Here is a 17,312-nt window from a genome sequence, read left to right as displayed (position 1 = left end):
CCAGCCTTCTTTGTCTCAAACTCCTCCCACGATGCCATCTTTCTCTTTCCTTTCTGCAACAGCCCACCTCCTTTATATTCTCCAATACTCATTCTAATTATCTCACCAAACTTCCCTTTTCCCCAAATCTCTACCCACTTTCTCATCTTTGAACCTATCAGAACCTGTCCCTTAAAAGTTGTCATCTGACAATCCTAATAAATCCTGAGATCATAATCTCTGAACTAAGGACAAATTGTGAGCCATATTTTTAAAACTTTCCTAAAATGGGGTCTGAACATGTCTCCTGCTGCAGGAATATAAGGCAGCAGTGGCAGACCAATCCCACCTGAACCGGCAGTGGGCATACTGGGCTCTATGCACTCAGCCTCTGTCAGCATCCCAGCCATGCTCAAGACTGCAGGAAGCGCAAGCCGAGGTGGGGGTGGGGGACCCTCGCCACATTCCAGTTTCCCATCTGTGATCCTTGGGCCGGCAAGTGCCCTTTTGTCTGGAGGTGGTTCATGAACTGCAGCACTGTTACAGTTAAACAGTCTATCTGGAGAGCTGGGGAATTTCCCCCATTGACCAGGATGGCAGCAGTGGGAGGTTCTCACACTGAGCACATGGAAAGCTAGAGATATCAATTGATAGGGCCTGAGCATGAAAAGCTAGTAGGATAACTGGATAATAGAAAATCCCTTCTGCCCCTTCCAGTACCAGATTGAGGGTGAGACCAGGGAAAGGCGGGTACATGTGCCATGGAAGGTGCAATGGCACAGGGGGAGGTGCTGGACCAAAGAGGATATCTACCTAGTCTGGGAAAAGAAGGGATCGTTTGGGAGATGGAACCACCTGAAGCACACACAAGTTTGGGAAGTTGATTGGTCATTTTGAAAAAACACCTGGCCCATCCTATACCCAAGCTACTATAATCCCAGGGGAACAAAGAGGCTCACTCTAGCTTGTGACCTGAAGTCAGTGTACCCACACAGCTAAGGTGCACGTGCCTATTCTCTCCATGGGCCAAGTGGACTTAGCAGTCATGTGGCCCATGGCCTCTAGAAGGGAACCTCTCACTCTCTGTCTGACCTGGCGATGTACTCACAGGCGCATTTGTGTGCTCTCTCCTGGGAGCACACAACCTTGTGGCCCTAGCAGCTGCATGGCCTATGGCTGTGTGGGCTCTACATGCAGGCTCCAGGAGGGAGCCTGAAATAAACCGCAGCTGGGAACAAGCTAAGCTACCTGGATGGGGACTATGACTTCTTAGCAGCTGCCTGCAGGCTCAAAAGGACTATACTTTAAATTGGAGCAGGAACTCTGGACACTAGCTTTTGTCCTGGTCATGCTGAGGAGATGGGCTTTGAGACGTGATTCTGCCCTTCTCCCAGATCATGCAGCACCTGAAGAAAACCTTTCTCCTTTTGCACTAGCATCTGCCTCATGAGTTTTCTTTTTATGGTGACAGGCAGCCAAACCCTTGTTTTTTGTTTAGTTGTAGCAGGGCAGTGCCAAGCAGGGTCATCTCTAAATCTGAGGTATCTACCCTGGACCATTAACCTGCTGTTGCCGTGGAGAATGAACCAGCCATAGTGGACGGCACCAAAGGGCATGGAAAAGGGGGTCAGCAATCTCCTGCATTTCAGCATGATGTCCCCCCTGCAGGTGGTCAATGGGAAGAGCCAGCCCACATCCCTGGTGAGTTCCCAGTCTGGAGGCTCAGGTCTGGAGGACTGGCCTAGCTTGAGCTCCTGGAAAACCCCAAACCAGAACAGCTTCTCCTTCAACCCAGACCATACCTACAGCAAAAGTGCTCACTTCAGTTGAGTTCCAGAACAGTCTTTCTTCCTCCACTATCCTGGGTCCTGAGCTCAGAGGCAAGGGTGAGTGGAGCACATACCTTTGGGAAAGACACAGGTGTTGCCACCTTCATTCAGGCTGGTTTCTTTCCAAGAAAGCTGGCCCTCAGCAGCCCTGGACCACTGGCACCACTAAGTAATCAGGGTTGTGTACCAGTATTACCCCTCTTACCCCAGCCATGAACCAAGAGCATTGGACAGCAGCTTGGGCTACAGTACAAGAAAGTCCAGCAGGTGCTGCCAGGACTCACATCCTCAGTGTACCCACCCAGCTCATGTGATGACTATGGAAGGGACTCCCAACTCCTACCCATTTACCAAGCCACCTAGCAGTGCCTAGATGAACCCCTTCTACATGGCAGATGGCAGCCTGTACCACTTGGACAATTTCTGGAGCCTCCCAGGCCAGGAGATCTTTCAGCCCATACTGGGTAAGGGATAGTTCCCCCAGTCCTCTCACCAGGTGGCAGCAACTCCATGGGCAGTGGCACTGGTGGCCAGGTTTGAGTCTGTACCAGCATGAGCACATGTGCCATGTGCCACCAGCAGCACAGCCCAGAGGTGAACTTCTGGCTCTTCACACTGTCCACCTTCTCAGTCCCAACAGCCACCTATGGAAGCACTGACAGCCACATGCCCCATTCGAGGAGTAGCTGACAGCCTCATGGGCTCCTGAGAGACCAGGACCAGCAGCACAAAGGACAGCCCTCAAAAGGCACTGGTCCCATATCACTAAAGCAATAGCTTCTAGTCCAACCTCTTGAACCCTGTGTGTTCCCCCCATGGCCTGGAAGAGACATCGCAGTGACACCAAGCAGGGTTCCTTGATGCTTTATTGCCCAGCTATGACAGGGATCTCCACAGCCTTCAGAACAAGATGAAAGATCACCTAGAGGAGGCTATCCATGTGCTTTGCAGACACACCTGAGGTGCCCACTGCAAAGTGCACTCAATGCTGCCTGGCCAGTGGACACTGGCCTTGGGTTTTTCTGGCCCCATTATGCCACTGGGTTGGCAGCACACCACCTGGTTTGGAGGCAGCCATTCATAGGATGATTGATGGGAAGTGGCAGCCTCATGTACAACCATACGGCCCTCCCCAGCAGCAGCCCAGTGCACTCCTTGACCTCTCTCATCAGCCCCACTTCTACAGTGGACTTGCCCACATGGGTGCCAGCAAGATTGAGCTGCAGGAAGAGAAAGAGGAAAACACGTAGGTAGCCAACAAGCATAAAGAACTGAGACAAGGGAACATCTAACATACAGTTTATCCAGGAAAATGTTTCATATGCAGTTGAAAAGAATGTATATTCTGCTGCTTTGGGGTGAAATGCTCTTAAAATGTCCATTAAATGCATCTGGTCTACTGACAACTTCCTGAGACACAGCTCCACCACAAAGCTCTGTGGGTACCTGGCAAGTGACAGCAAGCCTTGGTGTGCCCTGGGACTTTCACTGAGTAGCCTCAGGCCCAGCACTGGCACTAAATTTGAAGCTGTATCAATCTCAAAACCACTTGCCCCCATCTAGTAACTTACTGAAAACCTACACCTTGCAATTTGATACCACCAGAGGCTCTTTCAGTGATCAAGCCTAATAGGTACCTGGCAGGAGAGGAAGATGGACATGGATCTTGGGGTGCATTGGACCTGTTGTCAACATGCCCCTGGGCTTAGTGCTGGTGAAAGTTTGGCTTGGTGTACAGCATAGTCTTTTCCATATAACCCTAGGTTCAGCAGAGGCAGCAAGAAACTGTGGATTGCTTTGTAGCTCCAAACAGGTTGCTCAAGGTCAGTCATAGGCAGCATTTGCTATTTTCTTGCACCAGAGTCCCTTAGAAGAGGGCCCAGAAACAAAATACGCAAAGGTGAGATTCAAACAATGTCGGAGCTGCACAAGTGCCGTATTCAAATGGAGATCTTGGCAGGCACCAGAAACTGCTGAAGCAAATTCCACTTCATGTGGTCATGAGCACCACCAGCACAGCAGCTCATCCACTAAGGTCAGGGTTGATTCTCATAGTCAGGTAACCTGAGGGTCAATCCTACACACAGACAGACCAACAGCGATCAAGACTCAATTACAACAGGATTCACATAACCCACACAAAGGATATTTATAGAGAACCCAGCTCATGTGATCAAGGAGACTGTGTCACTGGTACCAACAGGACACCCACTATCTAAGGCCACCCTACAAGACTGGGAGACATAGCAGATCAACCTAGTATACAGAAACACAGAGAGGCAGCCAAAATGTGGAGACAAAGAGACATGCCCTAAATGACACAAAAGGAGGAGAAATACCCAGAAAAAGAACTAAATGAAATAGAGGCAAGCAATCCCTACAAGATATTGATTTCAAAACAATGGTTATAAGGATGCTCAAATAACTTAGTGAGAACTTCAACACATGAATGACAAGTATAAGAAAAGACATAAAAACCATAAATAGAACCAGTCAAACATGAGAATACACCTGAAACGAAGAATACACTAAAAGGAATAAAAAGTACTTAAGATGAGTGAGTGATTTGGAAAACAATTTCACAGAGGACTTCCAATCAGAGCAGCAAGAAGAAAAAACTTTAAAATGAGTATAGTTTGAGAGACTTTTGGGACAACACGAAGTGTAACAATAGGTGCATCATAGGGGTACCAGAAGGAGAAGAGAAGACCAAGGGATTGAGACCCTATTTGAGGATTTTTGGGGGAATAGAAGATGGCGTCGAGATAGATGGGAGGAGAGCTCATTTTCCCTTGTGACAGTGAAACTCCTGGCTGATCTGAGGAACAGCACGAATGGCCAACGGTATTCCAGCATATGTGAAGATCAGAGACCAAAGATTGTAGAGGACATTGAAAGATCAGACGGGGCTGAACCAAAATGGAGGTGTAGGTAGACACACTGCGCCTCCTCGCACAACCAGAACTGACAGAAAATCGAACAGCAAGGAAGTCTGACACCAAGGAGATAAAAAAATAAACATTCATCCAGACCGGTAGGAGGGGCAGAGACGGACAGCCAGGGTGGAGAGGACTCGCGTTGCTGTGGCAGGACCGAGACTGGCGCAGTGTGGGACCAGCAGGGCAGGCAGTCTGACCACTAGCAGACCCCACAACCCTACATTCGCACACAGATAAACCGAGAGGGCTGGACTCAGAGTGGCAGAGAACAAGGCAGGGAAATTGGCAGGTAGCACCCCACGGCCCCAGATTCACGCATAGATAAACTGGGACAAACGGGTGGGGAGCGAAGCAGACCCTGCAACCCAGGGCTCCAGCGAGGAGAAATAAAGCCTCAAACCTCTGATTGAAAACACCTGTGGGGGTTGGGGCAGCAGCAGGAGAAACTCCCAGCCTCACAGGAGAGGTGGTTGGAGAGACCCACCAGGGCCTAGAGCATGCACAAGCCCACCCACTTGGGAACCAGCACCAGAGGGGCCCAATTTCATTGTGGGTAGCGGAGGGAGTGATTGAAATCTGGCAGAGAGTGGAGCGGGCGCCATTGTTCCCTTTCGGCCCCTCCCCCACATACAGAGTCACAGCAGGGCAACCAGCATTACCCCGCCCCGGTGAACACCTAAGGCTCTGCCCCTTTAAGTGACAGGCACGCCAAGACAAAAAAAAAAAAAAAAAAAAAGGCCCAAATGACAGAACACTTCAAAGCTCCAGAAATAATTCAGCTAAGCAGTGAACAGATAGCCAACCTATCAGAGATGCACAGTTCAAAATGCTGGTAATTAGGACGCTCACAGAATTGGTTGAATTTGGTCGAAAGCTAGATGAAAAAATGAAGGCTATGCTAAGAGAGACAAAGGAGAATGTATGGGGAACCAATAATGATGCGAAGGAAACTGGGACTCAAATCAATGGTGTGGACCAGAAGGAAGAAACACCCAACCAGAAAAGAATGAAGAAACAAGAATTTCGAAAAATGAGGAGAGGCTTAGGAACCTCCAGGACATCTTGAAACGTTCCAACATCTGAAATATAGGGGTGCCAGAAGGAGAAGAGGAAGAGCAAGAAATTGAAAACTTATTTGAACAAATAATGAAGGAGAACTTCCCCAGTCTGGCAAAGGAAACAGACTTCCAGGAAGTCCAGGAAGCTCAGAGAGTCCCAAAGAAGCTGGACCCAAGAAGGAACACACCAAGGCACATCATAATTACATTAGCCAAGATTACACAGAAGGAGAGAATCTTAGAAGCAGCAAGAGAAAAGGACACAGTTACCTACAAAGGGGTTCCCATAAGACTGTCAGCTGATTTCTCCAAAGAGACCTTACAGGCAGGAAGGGGCTGGAAAAAAGTATTCCAAGGCAGGAAAGGCAGGGGCCTACATCCAAGATTACTGTATCCAGCTAAGCTATCATTTAGAATGGAAGGGCAGATAAAGTGCTTCTCAGATAAGGTCAAGTTAAAGAAGTTCATCATCACCAAGCCCTTATTATATGAAATGTTAAAGGGACTTATCTAAGAAAAAGAAGATAAAAAATGTGAACAGTTAAAATGACAGCAAACTCACAGTTATTAACAACCACACCTAAAACAAAAACAAAAGCAAACTAAGCAAACAACTAGAACAGGAACAGAACCACAGAAATGGAGATCACATGGAGGGTTATCAGTAGGGGAGCAGGAAGGGGAGAGTCGGGGGAAAGGTACAGAGAATAAGTAGCATAAATGATAGGTGGAAAATAGACAGGGGGAGGGTAAGAATAGTGTAGGAAATGTAGAAGCCAAAGAACTTATAAGTATGACCCATGGACATGAACTACAGGGGGGGAATGTGGGAGGGAGGGGGTGGGCAGGATGGAGATGAGTGAAGGGTGGGAAATGGGACAACTGTAATAGCATAATCAATATTTTTTTTTAAAAAGTCCACGTCAAGAAACAAGAAGATTAAATGTTAAATAAACAGTCCAATCTTACATTTCCAAAAGTAAAAAAAAGAAGAAAGCCCAAAGTGAGTAAAAAAGAAGATAGTAAGAATCAGAGCAAGAATAAACTAGAGTCTTAAAAAACAGTACAAAAGATTAATGAAAACAACAGCTGCTTCTTTAAAGAGATAAACAAGATTGATGAAACTTTAACCAGACTCACCAATAAAAAAAGAGAACACATAAATAAAATCAGAAATGAGAGAGAAGTAAAAACTGACACCACAGAAATACAAAGAATTATTTTTAAAATATTACACACAACAATGTGCCAAAAAATTGGACAGTCTGGAAAAGAAATGGATAAATTCCTAGATATATATGCTCTCCAAAAGCTGAATCACAAAGAAATAGAAAATCTTAAAACAGATTACAGCTAATGAAATTGAACTAGTAATCAAAAAACTTCCAATAAACAAAACTCGTGGACCAGATGTCTTCACAGGTGATTTCTACCAAACAATTACTATCCTCTCAACCTATTTAAAAAGAATCAGGATGGAAGACTTCTACGCTCATTTTACAAGGCTACCAGTATCCTAATTCCAAAAGCAGATAAAGACACTACAAAGAAAGAAAATTGCAGGCCAATATTCCTGTTGAACATAGATGGAAAAATCCTAATCAACATATTAGCAAACTTAATCCAGCAACACATTAAAAAGATCATACTTCTAGATTACATGGTATTTATCTCTGTAATGCAAGCTTGGTACAATATCTACACATCACTTAACACTATACACCACATAAACAAAGTGAAGAATAAAAATCCTATGATCATGGCCACCATCTCTCTCCTGTTTGCACTTTCTTCTCTCTGTCATCAAAAGTGTACTTTAGCTTTTTGCATGAATAAACCTTGTTGCTGTAACTTAAACTTCTCCTATGCATGTCCCTGAATTCTTTCCTGTGACACCTCTGAAGAACCTACTTTGTCCAGCAACAGATTTTGGTGACCACAAAGGAACTAGGAGGAGCTATGGTTGTGGAGAATCCGGAAGAAGGAATCCATGAGCACACCTATGCTCTTGGAGATTTAAATGTTCTCCTTAAGATGAGAAAGCCCAGAATCCAAACCAGTAGAATCAAAGATAAGTAATAGTTATAAATGTTTAGTCTCAAATATTTCTTTACTTTTTCATACTCTGGGGAATTGTAGCAATTTTAGCCATTTCTCTTGTAGTGTAGGTAAGCCAACCTGGTCTGGACTGACTGGATCAACAACTGCTCACAACCTATTTAACTCCAATCATCATGGCCTGCCTTGGCCATATTTTTCTTTTTCCTGTTCTCCCCTGTTTCAAGGTAGCACCCCTTTAGCTCCACTGCAAAAGGGGCCTTGGGTTTTCTTAATAACACTGTTTACAATCATTCTTGCTGGATCTGCATTTAGCTCCAGATCACCAAGGCCTTTCCAGCACCTGCATTTGTATTGGCCACTCAACCCACATACCTTTCTTTACAAATGTCCAGTGCTTGGCGACCTAGCTTGTTTGACCAGCCTTAGAAGTGTACTAAATTCTCCTATCAACTGGTAACAATTGAATTAGATAAATTACCCCACCCCACTTACATACCCCTAACAATACCCTTATCTTCTCCAGAGTCCAGATCCCCAAGAACAACATTTCCCAATATGTGTGAAGTTGAATGAAACCCTTTAGGGTCCAGTCTAGGCAGTGAAAGGTTTTCTTAGGCTCCACCGAGGAAGAAATGCCAATCAACCACAAAATTAGGCAGTACAGAGCTTTATTGGGGTTTGCACACCCAGGCGAGGTTCTCCGGTCCACGGAGCAGGCCGAGGAAGTCCTGCAGAAGCAGGGAATATGGCGGGGTTTTATGCACCAAATTCTGGTTGGCTCTCTTCCTGGGGGCTAGGGATTGGTCTCTTTGAACAAAGCGTCAATGTATCATTGGTGGTTCTCTTCAGGCTCAGGTTGCCATGCGGATCTCCGTCTTGGCAAAGCCCGCCAATTCGGTCTCCTGATTTGACACCTGCTGTCTTTTCCGGGTTGTAGTTCGGCTGCCATTTTGTCGTACCCTGCCCATCCTGACATTCCGACATCTTTGATAGGATAAGGGGCGCTGTGTTCGATAAGGGACCAGGTTGGCTTACCTACAAGTTCTGGCTACTTCCTGCTGTCCGGGGGCGTAGAGTGGAGGGGCTAGAGGTCAGCTGTTTCTGGTTCGGCAAGGGGGGGCGAGTAGGTTCGGGCCTGAAGCAACATCTGGTTGAAGGTAACCCGGGAGGCTTTGTGGATTCTTTCCTGTAGGAATCTCAGGAAACAGGGGCCAAGCATTAATAGTATGCAGATTATTATGACTGGCCCTAGGACCAGGATCAGGGTGGTAAAGAGTAGGGAATGCCACCATGGGGTTATTGCTTCTAGAGTGTCTGGGTCTTGGTGTAATTTGTCCCTGAGGTTTTGTAGGGTATTAATATTCTCTTCCACTACACCACTTTCATTCACATAGAAGCAGCACTGTTCCTGCAGAAAGAGGCATGTTCCCCCTTTCTTCTGCCGTTAGTAGGTCTAGGGGTCTGTGGTTCTGGAGGGCAGCCTGGGCTACTGAAGTTATCTGTCTTTGCAAGGATGCCAGGGAGGTGGCAGAGGCATCAAGGGCCTGCTCCAACTCAGCCAGTAGTTGATGAGTGGTTTGGAGACTGTATGCTAACCCAGCGCCGCCTATTCCAGCTGCTGCCAGGGTTGTGGTGAAAGTCAGGCCTACTAGTATGGGCAGGAAGACAGCTTGTTTTTCTCTATGCCTGGTTAGTTTATCTCTGAGCTCTCATTCTCCGTAATGCCTAAGCTGTGGGGTCAGCGCGGTCTGGAAGCAGGGAAAGGCAGAGGAGGAGCTGATGGTCCACAGCAGCGTTCCATTGCACCAGAAAAATGTACCTGGGGGACTGGTGGTGGTTCCCGATACCTGCACAGTCCAGTTGCAGGAGGAGGTGCTTGCAGTAGTATAACATACTTGGGGACTGTCCATTAGGTTTTGAAAGAGAGGCACATCTTTTAGGAGAAAAGGTGTTACAGAGTTTGTGACATTGAAAGGAGTTGATATAGGAATGGCGGCAATTGGTGATTGGTCCAGATAAGTGCAGAGAAAACAGTTACTAATATTACCAATATTAGTGATATTGAATATTTGGATACCTTGATTGATAAGGGATAACCAAGAGAAGGGAGTGGCCTGTTGTTTGTTTTGTTGGATTAGTATCTGAAGGAATTGTTTCTGGTCTAGGATAGTGTCAGCCAGCACCGTTTTGTTAATTGGTACCGGAACTAGGGTTCGGTATATTTCTAGGGTGCTCTGAGGGTATGAATAGGCAAGGCTTTGGTACAGTTTACCTTTTACCCCTTTCTCCCACCTGCCATCCCATGGATCAGGGATGGTAAACCGCCATGGTTGGAGGGTGCTCCACTCCTGGTATTTACAAGAGTAACAGGGGCACACCCCGTAGATATCTGACAGTTGTCTGCATCTCTCCTCCGTTTGTTCATAAAGGAGGCAGAGGGCATGCCACCCGTATGGAGCCATCCATCCATCCAATCCCCTAAACTGAGATTTTAGTGCGACTAGGGTGACTGGTGTGGAACACCCTGAGGCAGGGCATGTGGCTGAAGTAACAGGATGGGAAACAGATGTCCCATTTGAGATGTATGTCTCACGAGCAAAGAATTTCCAGATATATCTCTGTTGTAGTCTAGGATGGGTCTTTGACAGGCATAGGCGAACAAGAACGAGGAGAAGGAGGATCTGTAGAGACTTCATTGGGGGAACCCGGTGTTCGAGTAAAGCGGACTCGGGTGTCTCCTGTGAGTTGCGCTGACCAATTTTCTGAGGCAGGAGCCGGTTTAAGGTGGGAGAAGTGGACCCACGCTAACTGACCTAATAATTTTGCTGCTGTGGGGGTGGTTAGAATAACAGTATGGGGGCCTGTCCACTTGGGCTGGAGTGGTCCGGGTTGGAGCTCTTTGAGTAATATCTGATCCCCAGGCTGTAGGAGAGTGGCCGGGCCTGTTTCCAGACACCCCGCTACTGGGGGAAGAACCCTGTCAGCGTGTTCATGGGGAAGATGCTGGAAGAAGGAGAGATAGGGCAGATAGGATGCCAGAGCGGGAGTATGTACGGGCAGGCTATGGTTAATTAGGAAAGGGCGGCTGTACAGAAGTTCAAAGGGGCTAAGTCCTGTTGGCTCTCGTGGGGCTGCCAGTATTCGAGTGAGGGACAGAGGGAGCAAAGAGGGCCAGGAATTTCTAGTTACTAGGGTAAGTTTGGTTAGGTGGGTTTTTAAGATGCCGTTAGCCCATTCTACTTTACCAGAAGACTGAGGATGATAAGGAATCTGCAGCTTCCAGGTGATGCCAAGGGAGGTAGAGACTTGCTGGATGATTTGGGAGGTGAAGCCCGGGCCATTGTCCGACTGGATAGAGGAGGGCAGTCTAAACCGTGGGATAATGTGGTTGAGGAGGAAGTCAGCTACTGTATCCGCTGTTTCTCTTGTCGTGGGGTGGGCTTCAATCCAACCTGAAAATGTGTCAACAGAAGTTAAAAGGTAGCGGAATTTTTTATGGGGAGGCATGTGTGTGAAGTTGACCTGCCAATACTGTCCTGGGAGGTGTTCACGTAGTTGATGGCCCGGGACTTGAGGCTTCATTCTCCCCTGGGCAGATGTCTTGGAGCAGATAGCACATTTAGAATGTACCTCCTTGATAGTTTGGGAAAGAGTAGGATGAGTAAACAAGGAGTCTAGAAACTTCAGCAGAGCTTTTGGACCAATAGGTAGAGATTGGTGTATTTCAGAGAGAAGTGTAGTGGCCTGTTCTTGGGGTAGGGCTATTTTCCCTTTGAGGAAGATCCACCCCTCATTTCCTGGGTGCCTGCTCTGCCGGAGGAGGGTGGAGTACTCCTGGGGAGAGTAGGCTGCACAAAATTAGGCAGTATAGAGCTTTATTGGGGTTTGCACATCCAGGCGAGGTTCTCCAGTCCTCAGAGCAGGGCTGCGGAAGTCACACCCAAGCAGGGAATATGGAGGGGTTTTATGCACCAAATTCTGGTTGGCTCTCTTCGTGGGGGCTAGGGATTGGTCTCTTTGAACAAAGTGGCAATCTATCATTGGTGGTTCTCTTCAGGCTTAGGTTGCCATACGGATATCTGTCTTGGCAAAGCCCGCCGTTTGGGTCTCCTGATTTGACATCAGCCGTCTTTTCCGGGTTGTAGTTCGGCTGCCATTTTGTCCTACCCCGCCCATCCTGACAGGTAGTATTAAGAAGGACCTGTGTTCCTTGATATTCTAAAGAGACACAGATCCACCCTTCATCCTCTGTTTTAAAAAAATATGGCTGAATTTTCTTTGATACTAAGAAACCTATCCTGACCAGTCCTAGAAAATTATGGCTCCACAGTACCAAAAATAATGCTCCTGATTTTGTCACAATTTTCCAATTTTGTTGTTGACAACCTACTTGGAGCAATACTTTCTTTTATGACTATACCTACACAATAAGCAAAAGACTTTCTCTTAAAACAATAATCACCACTTTTACACATTCTTTTGGCAATCCTCTTGAAACACCTTATTCTGGGAAATATCAGGAGAAAGTAAACAACCCACCTGACATGAGTGTCCTCCTGCTATAGCACTAGGGTCCACAAAATGCACAGCAAAGGGAGGTTATGGAGGAATTGCCCATGTTGGATCAAATGAGGTAACTGACATCTTTACCCGACCTTACAACCTAGCCTACATCCCAAGATGGGAATTTTCTTCCTATGTGGTAACTACTTACCAATCATTCACACCTGGGTGGAAAGGGCTTTGCACCTTAAGCCATCTTCTCCCAGATGTATCTCTTTTAGACCAGCATTACTGACATAGCTCTTCAGAAGTGATCGATCACCTTCTGCTTTTGGCTGCTCTTGGAGTCACTTCTGTAGTGGGGAAAGGAATAGGTGACTTAATTAACTCCCACCTAGTCTCTGAGAGATGGTCTAAGGAACTTGGACAATTTTCAAAGATGTAACTAAAACTTTAGACACTCTTAATTCCTAATTTAATTCCCTAGCAGTAGTAGTTCTCTGTGTGTGTGTGTGGGCTGGCAGGGGTGGGGGGAGTCTCTGCCTGCAGAGCTCCCTGGGGGACATTGCAGATGAGAATAAATCTACTGAGACATGATCTGCTTGGAGGAGGAAAGGTGACCAGTCTCTTAGAGGAGAAAGGTCCTAAACATTTCCTTTCCTGCATTTTTATTGAGTTCAGCTCACACACAGATATATAGTATGTACATAACGCTCATCAATCAATGTCCAAAAAGCTACAGTCATGAAAAACTGACATCAGTTACAGATAGTAGTTGGAGAAATACAGGGATTGTCTATGATCAGGGTTGGCTTTAGCTCAAGTGTCTGTTTCATAGCAACCTGACAGAGCAAGTCTCAAAGGAAACAATGTATATTCTTTCTCTGGCCAGATTCACCCAAGGGAGCCATCTGTTCCAGTATAAGGTTGAGGCTGCCTCTGGCATAGTTCCCAGGCTGTCAGGCGGGAGAGCAAAGCAGCCAAGAGATTAGAAGACTTTTACAGAAAGACTGAGGACTCAGGCTATGACAAAGCCAAGGCGTGAGAGTCTTTCTGCCCCTTCTCTGATGAATCCTAAGTCCTTCCCTAATGGCGCATTGCCACTGTGCCTGTCTTAGGTTGCACCTCCCCTTTTGAGGGGTCTTACCCATCATTGGCTAACCAGTCATCCACCCAGGCCAAGCAGGGGAGAAATGAGGGAGGCAGGGGCTGTGCTCCTTCCAGGAGGAAATGTTCTGTCTCCTTAGTGGCTCATGTCCCCAAGGCCTTTTCACTCAGCTCTAGCCCTGGGACCCTTATTGTCCATAAATGAGGCTACAGTCCCTGAAATCAGGCAGGACAGCTCCCAACTGTTCTCCAAAACTGACAGCCTCATCTGCCCAAGGAAAAACATGTGCCCTAGTCCAGGAAGAAGGCTGCTTCTATGTAAACCAATCTGTAAGCCAATAATAGAGGAAGACGTTTAAAAAATCTCAAAGACAGGACCAAGCTACTCCAAGAGGATGGTCAAATACTACAGATCCCTACCCATATAGTCAATTAAATCCTTTGATTTTTCGGCCATTTTCCTACCATTATATTATTCCTAATCTTTGAGCCTTGCATCCATAACATCTACATAAAATTAGTATCCTCCCATGTAGAAGCTGTCAATCTACAGATGTCCCTACAATGAGGATACCAACTTGTTTAACAGCGCCATTTTCTGGATATTACATATGCTGTCTTCCAAGGAGAACAACAAATTAATCCCAACTCTTCACCTAAATATCAACACTCTTCTCCCTCCCCATAAAGGTTACCCTCCTCTCTTGGCTTCCTTCTTCCTTTGTCAGATACCAAGAATCGCTGGGCCCAGGGATAGGCAGGAGCTAAGGCCCTTGACAGCAAGCAAAAGCTATAGAAGATGAGACCTCCATTCATTTACCATTATAAGATTTCAAGAGCTTAGAATTCTTGAAGGAGGAAATGTTAGGTAGGCAGTTAGTTAGATATTAACAAGAGAGGAGGGAGTGAACAGAACAAAACAGGTAAATAGCTTTTGCAGTCACCCCAGGGAGTAATCAACATTGTTTCACCAACTTAACAGGTTGGGAAGAAAAAAGAGACCACAAACACCCTGAGACAAGGGAGGGGATAGAAATGGAGAACAGGGAATTCCTTTTACTAGTGCATGGACAGTAGATGCCAAAATGGTGAACCAGAACGATAACCATAAAAAAGAGAGGGCATAAGCACAAGCCCAGGAAAATTCAGGAGACAGGTTAAATGGTTTGAAAGAGAGTTGCTCTTTTGCAACCCAAAGAAATAGAAGAAAGGTCACACAAAGACCTCAGGGCAGCTGCTCTCTCTAGCCTGTATCCTCTCTCTCTCTCTCTCTCTCTCTCTGAGAGTGTACTTTCCACTTTTTTCTTTAACAAACCTTGCCACTGTAGCTCAAAAAAATATTATTATATCAATAGATACAGAAAAAGCTTTTCTGTATCTATTTGTCTACAGACAAAATCCAGCACCCATTTATAATACAAACCCTCAGCAAAATGAGAATAAAGGGAACTAATATATTTCAACATAATAAAGACCATATATGACAAACCCTAATATTATACTCACTGAGGAAAAACTAAAAGTATTTCCCTTATGATCAGGAACAATACAGATATGGCCAATTTCACCACTCTCACTCAACATAGTCCTGGAAGATCTAGTCACAGAATCAGACAGAAAGAAGTAAAAGGCATCCAAATTTGAAAGGAATAAGTAAATATGTTATTATTTGCAGATGACATGATACTGTATATAAAGAACCATAAAAAATGTCACCAAAAAACTACTGGAACTAATTAACAAATACAGTAAATAGCAAGATATGAAATAAATGTCCAGAAATTAATTGTATTTTTATACACCAATAATGACCCATCAGATTTTTTATTTTTAAATACATTTTATTGATCATGCTATTCCACTTGTCCCAGCTTTTTCTCCCCTTTTTTCTCCACCCACTGGTATCCCCCCGCTTTAGTTCATGTCCATGGATTGTACATATAAGTTCTTTGGCTTCTCTATTTCCTATACAATTCTTTTTTTTATTGTTGTTCAAGTATAGTTGTCTCAATTTGCACCCCACCATGACCCCCGCCCCACCCATTCCTGCCTCCACCCTCGAACCTACCCCTTTTGGCTTTGTCCATGTGTCCTTTATACATGTTCCTAGAAGGGCTTTCCCCTATTACCCCCCTCCCGCTTCCTCTCTGGTTTCTGTCAGATTGTTCTTTATTTCAATGTCTCTGGTTGTATTTTGCTTGCTTGTTTGTTTTGTTGATTAGGTTCCACTCAAAGGTGAGATCCTATGGTATTTGTCTTTCACCGCCTGGCTAATTTCACTTATCATAATACTCTCCAGTTCCATCCATGCTGCCGTGAAGGGTAGGAGCTCCTGCTTTCTATTGTGTAAATGTACCACAGTTTTTTGATCCACTCATTTACTGATGGGCACTTAGGTTGAGAAAGAAGAAAAAAGTAGGAGGGATCACAATACCTGATATAAAACTGTATTACAAGGCCTCTGTAATAAAGAAAGTATGGTACTTTAAGAACAGAGACACAGTATAAAACATGTTCTTATAAAGTATAAGAACAGACAGACCAATGGAACAGAATAGAGCCCAGAAATAAACCCAAGTTTCTATGGTCAATTAATATTCAACAAAGGGGGCAGAAGCATAAAATGGAGTAAAAATAGCCTCTTCAACAAAGGGTATTGGGAGTTTTTTGTTTTTAAATTGGCTGTTTCATTCTTTTGGTTGTGAGAGGAGGTGAGGCATATCTACCTACACTTCCATCATGACTGGAACCTCTGTATGAGTTTTATATATATATATATTTTTTAGATATATTAATCCTTTGTCAGAAATATCATTTGCTGAGGTATGTTCTCTTATTAGGTCGGTGGTCTTTTCAAAAATCACTGTGTTTTTTTTTTAATGTACAGAAGCTTTTTAGTTTGATGTAGTACCATTCATTTATTTTTGCTTCCACTTCTTTTGCCATTGGGATCAAATTCATAAAATCTTTTCTGAGACCAAGATTTATAAACTTAGTACTTATGTTTTTTTTCTATGGATTTTGTTGTTTCAGGTCTTTGACCAATTTTAAATTAATTTTTGTATATAGCAGTCTAGTTTTATTCTTTTGCAAGTGGCTTTCCAATTTTCCCAGCACCATTTATAAAAGAGGGTCTCTTTTCTCCATTGTATGTTTTTGATTCTATGCCAAAAATTAATTGCCTATATACATATAAGTTTTATCTACTGGTCTGTGTGTCTGTTTTTCTGCCAATGTCATAATGTTTAGATAATTGTATTTTTGTAGTATAATTTGAACTCAGGATGTGGTATAATCTGAATTCAGGAAGCCTCCAGATTTGTACTTTTTTCTAAGAATTGCTTTGGCTATTATGAGTCTTTTGTGGTTCCATACAAATTTTAAAGATTTTTTTATTTTTTCAAAATATAGTTTATTGATTATGCTATTACAGTTGTCCGATCTCCACCCCTTTATTGCTCTCCGCACAGCACACACCCTCCCACCCTCATTCACCCCGTTTAGTTCATGTCCATGGGTTGTATATATAAGTTCTTTGGCTTCTACATTTCCTATATTATTCTTAACCTCCCCCTGTCTATTTTCCACCCACCATTTATGCTACTTATTCTCTGTACCTTTTCCCCTTCTCTCTCCCTCCCACTCCCCCACTGGTAACCCTCCATATGATCTCCATTTCTGTGACTCTCTTCCTGTTCTAGTTGTTTGCTTAGTTTGTTTTTGTTTTTAGGGTCAGCTGTTAATGGCTGGGAGTTTGTTGTCTTTTACTGTTCATATTTTTTATATTCTTTTTCTTAGATAAGTCCCTTTAACATTTCATATAATAAGGGCTGGGT

The 17,312-nt window shown here is 44.7% G+C and overlaps 1 protein-coding gene across 3 annotated transcripts in view; it reads right to left on the bottom strand.

The window, feature by feature from the left end:
• Positions 1–8,517: 8,517 nt before the first annotated feature.
• Positions 8,518–17,312, bottom strand: part of LOC128779662 (uncharacterized) — a 53,595-nt gene continuing 44,800 nt past the window's right edge. For 2 of the 3 annotated variants that reach the window (XR_011650711.1, XM_053915166.2), the window contains 2 exons: positions 12,581–12,722; positions 8,518–11,318 (listed from right to left, as the gene is read on the bottom strand). Coding sequence is in view for 2 of the 3 variants with exons in the window: in XM_053915166.2 (XP_053771141.1) it covers positions 10,495–11,318; positions 12,581–12,587 (831 nt within the window). In the remaining variant the exon portion in view is untranslated. The remainder of the gene's footprint in view (positions 11,319–12,580; positions 12,723–17,312) is intronic. The other variant, XM_071220128.1, reaches the window with a different exon arrangement.

Source organism: Desmodus rotundus, chromosome 12 (genome assembly GCF_022682495.2).
Source record: "Desmodus rotundus isolate HL8 chromosome 12, HLdesRot8A.1, whole genome shotgun sequence".
NCBI classification, from domain to species: domain Eukaryota; kingdom Metazoa; phylum Chordata; class Mammalia; order Chiroptera; family Phyllostomidae; genus Desmodus; species Desmodus rotundus.
The sequence above is the reverse complement of the archived record's forward strand: the minus strand, read 5'-3'. Positions and strand labels throughout refer to the sequence as shown.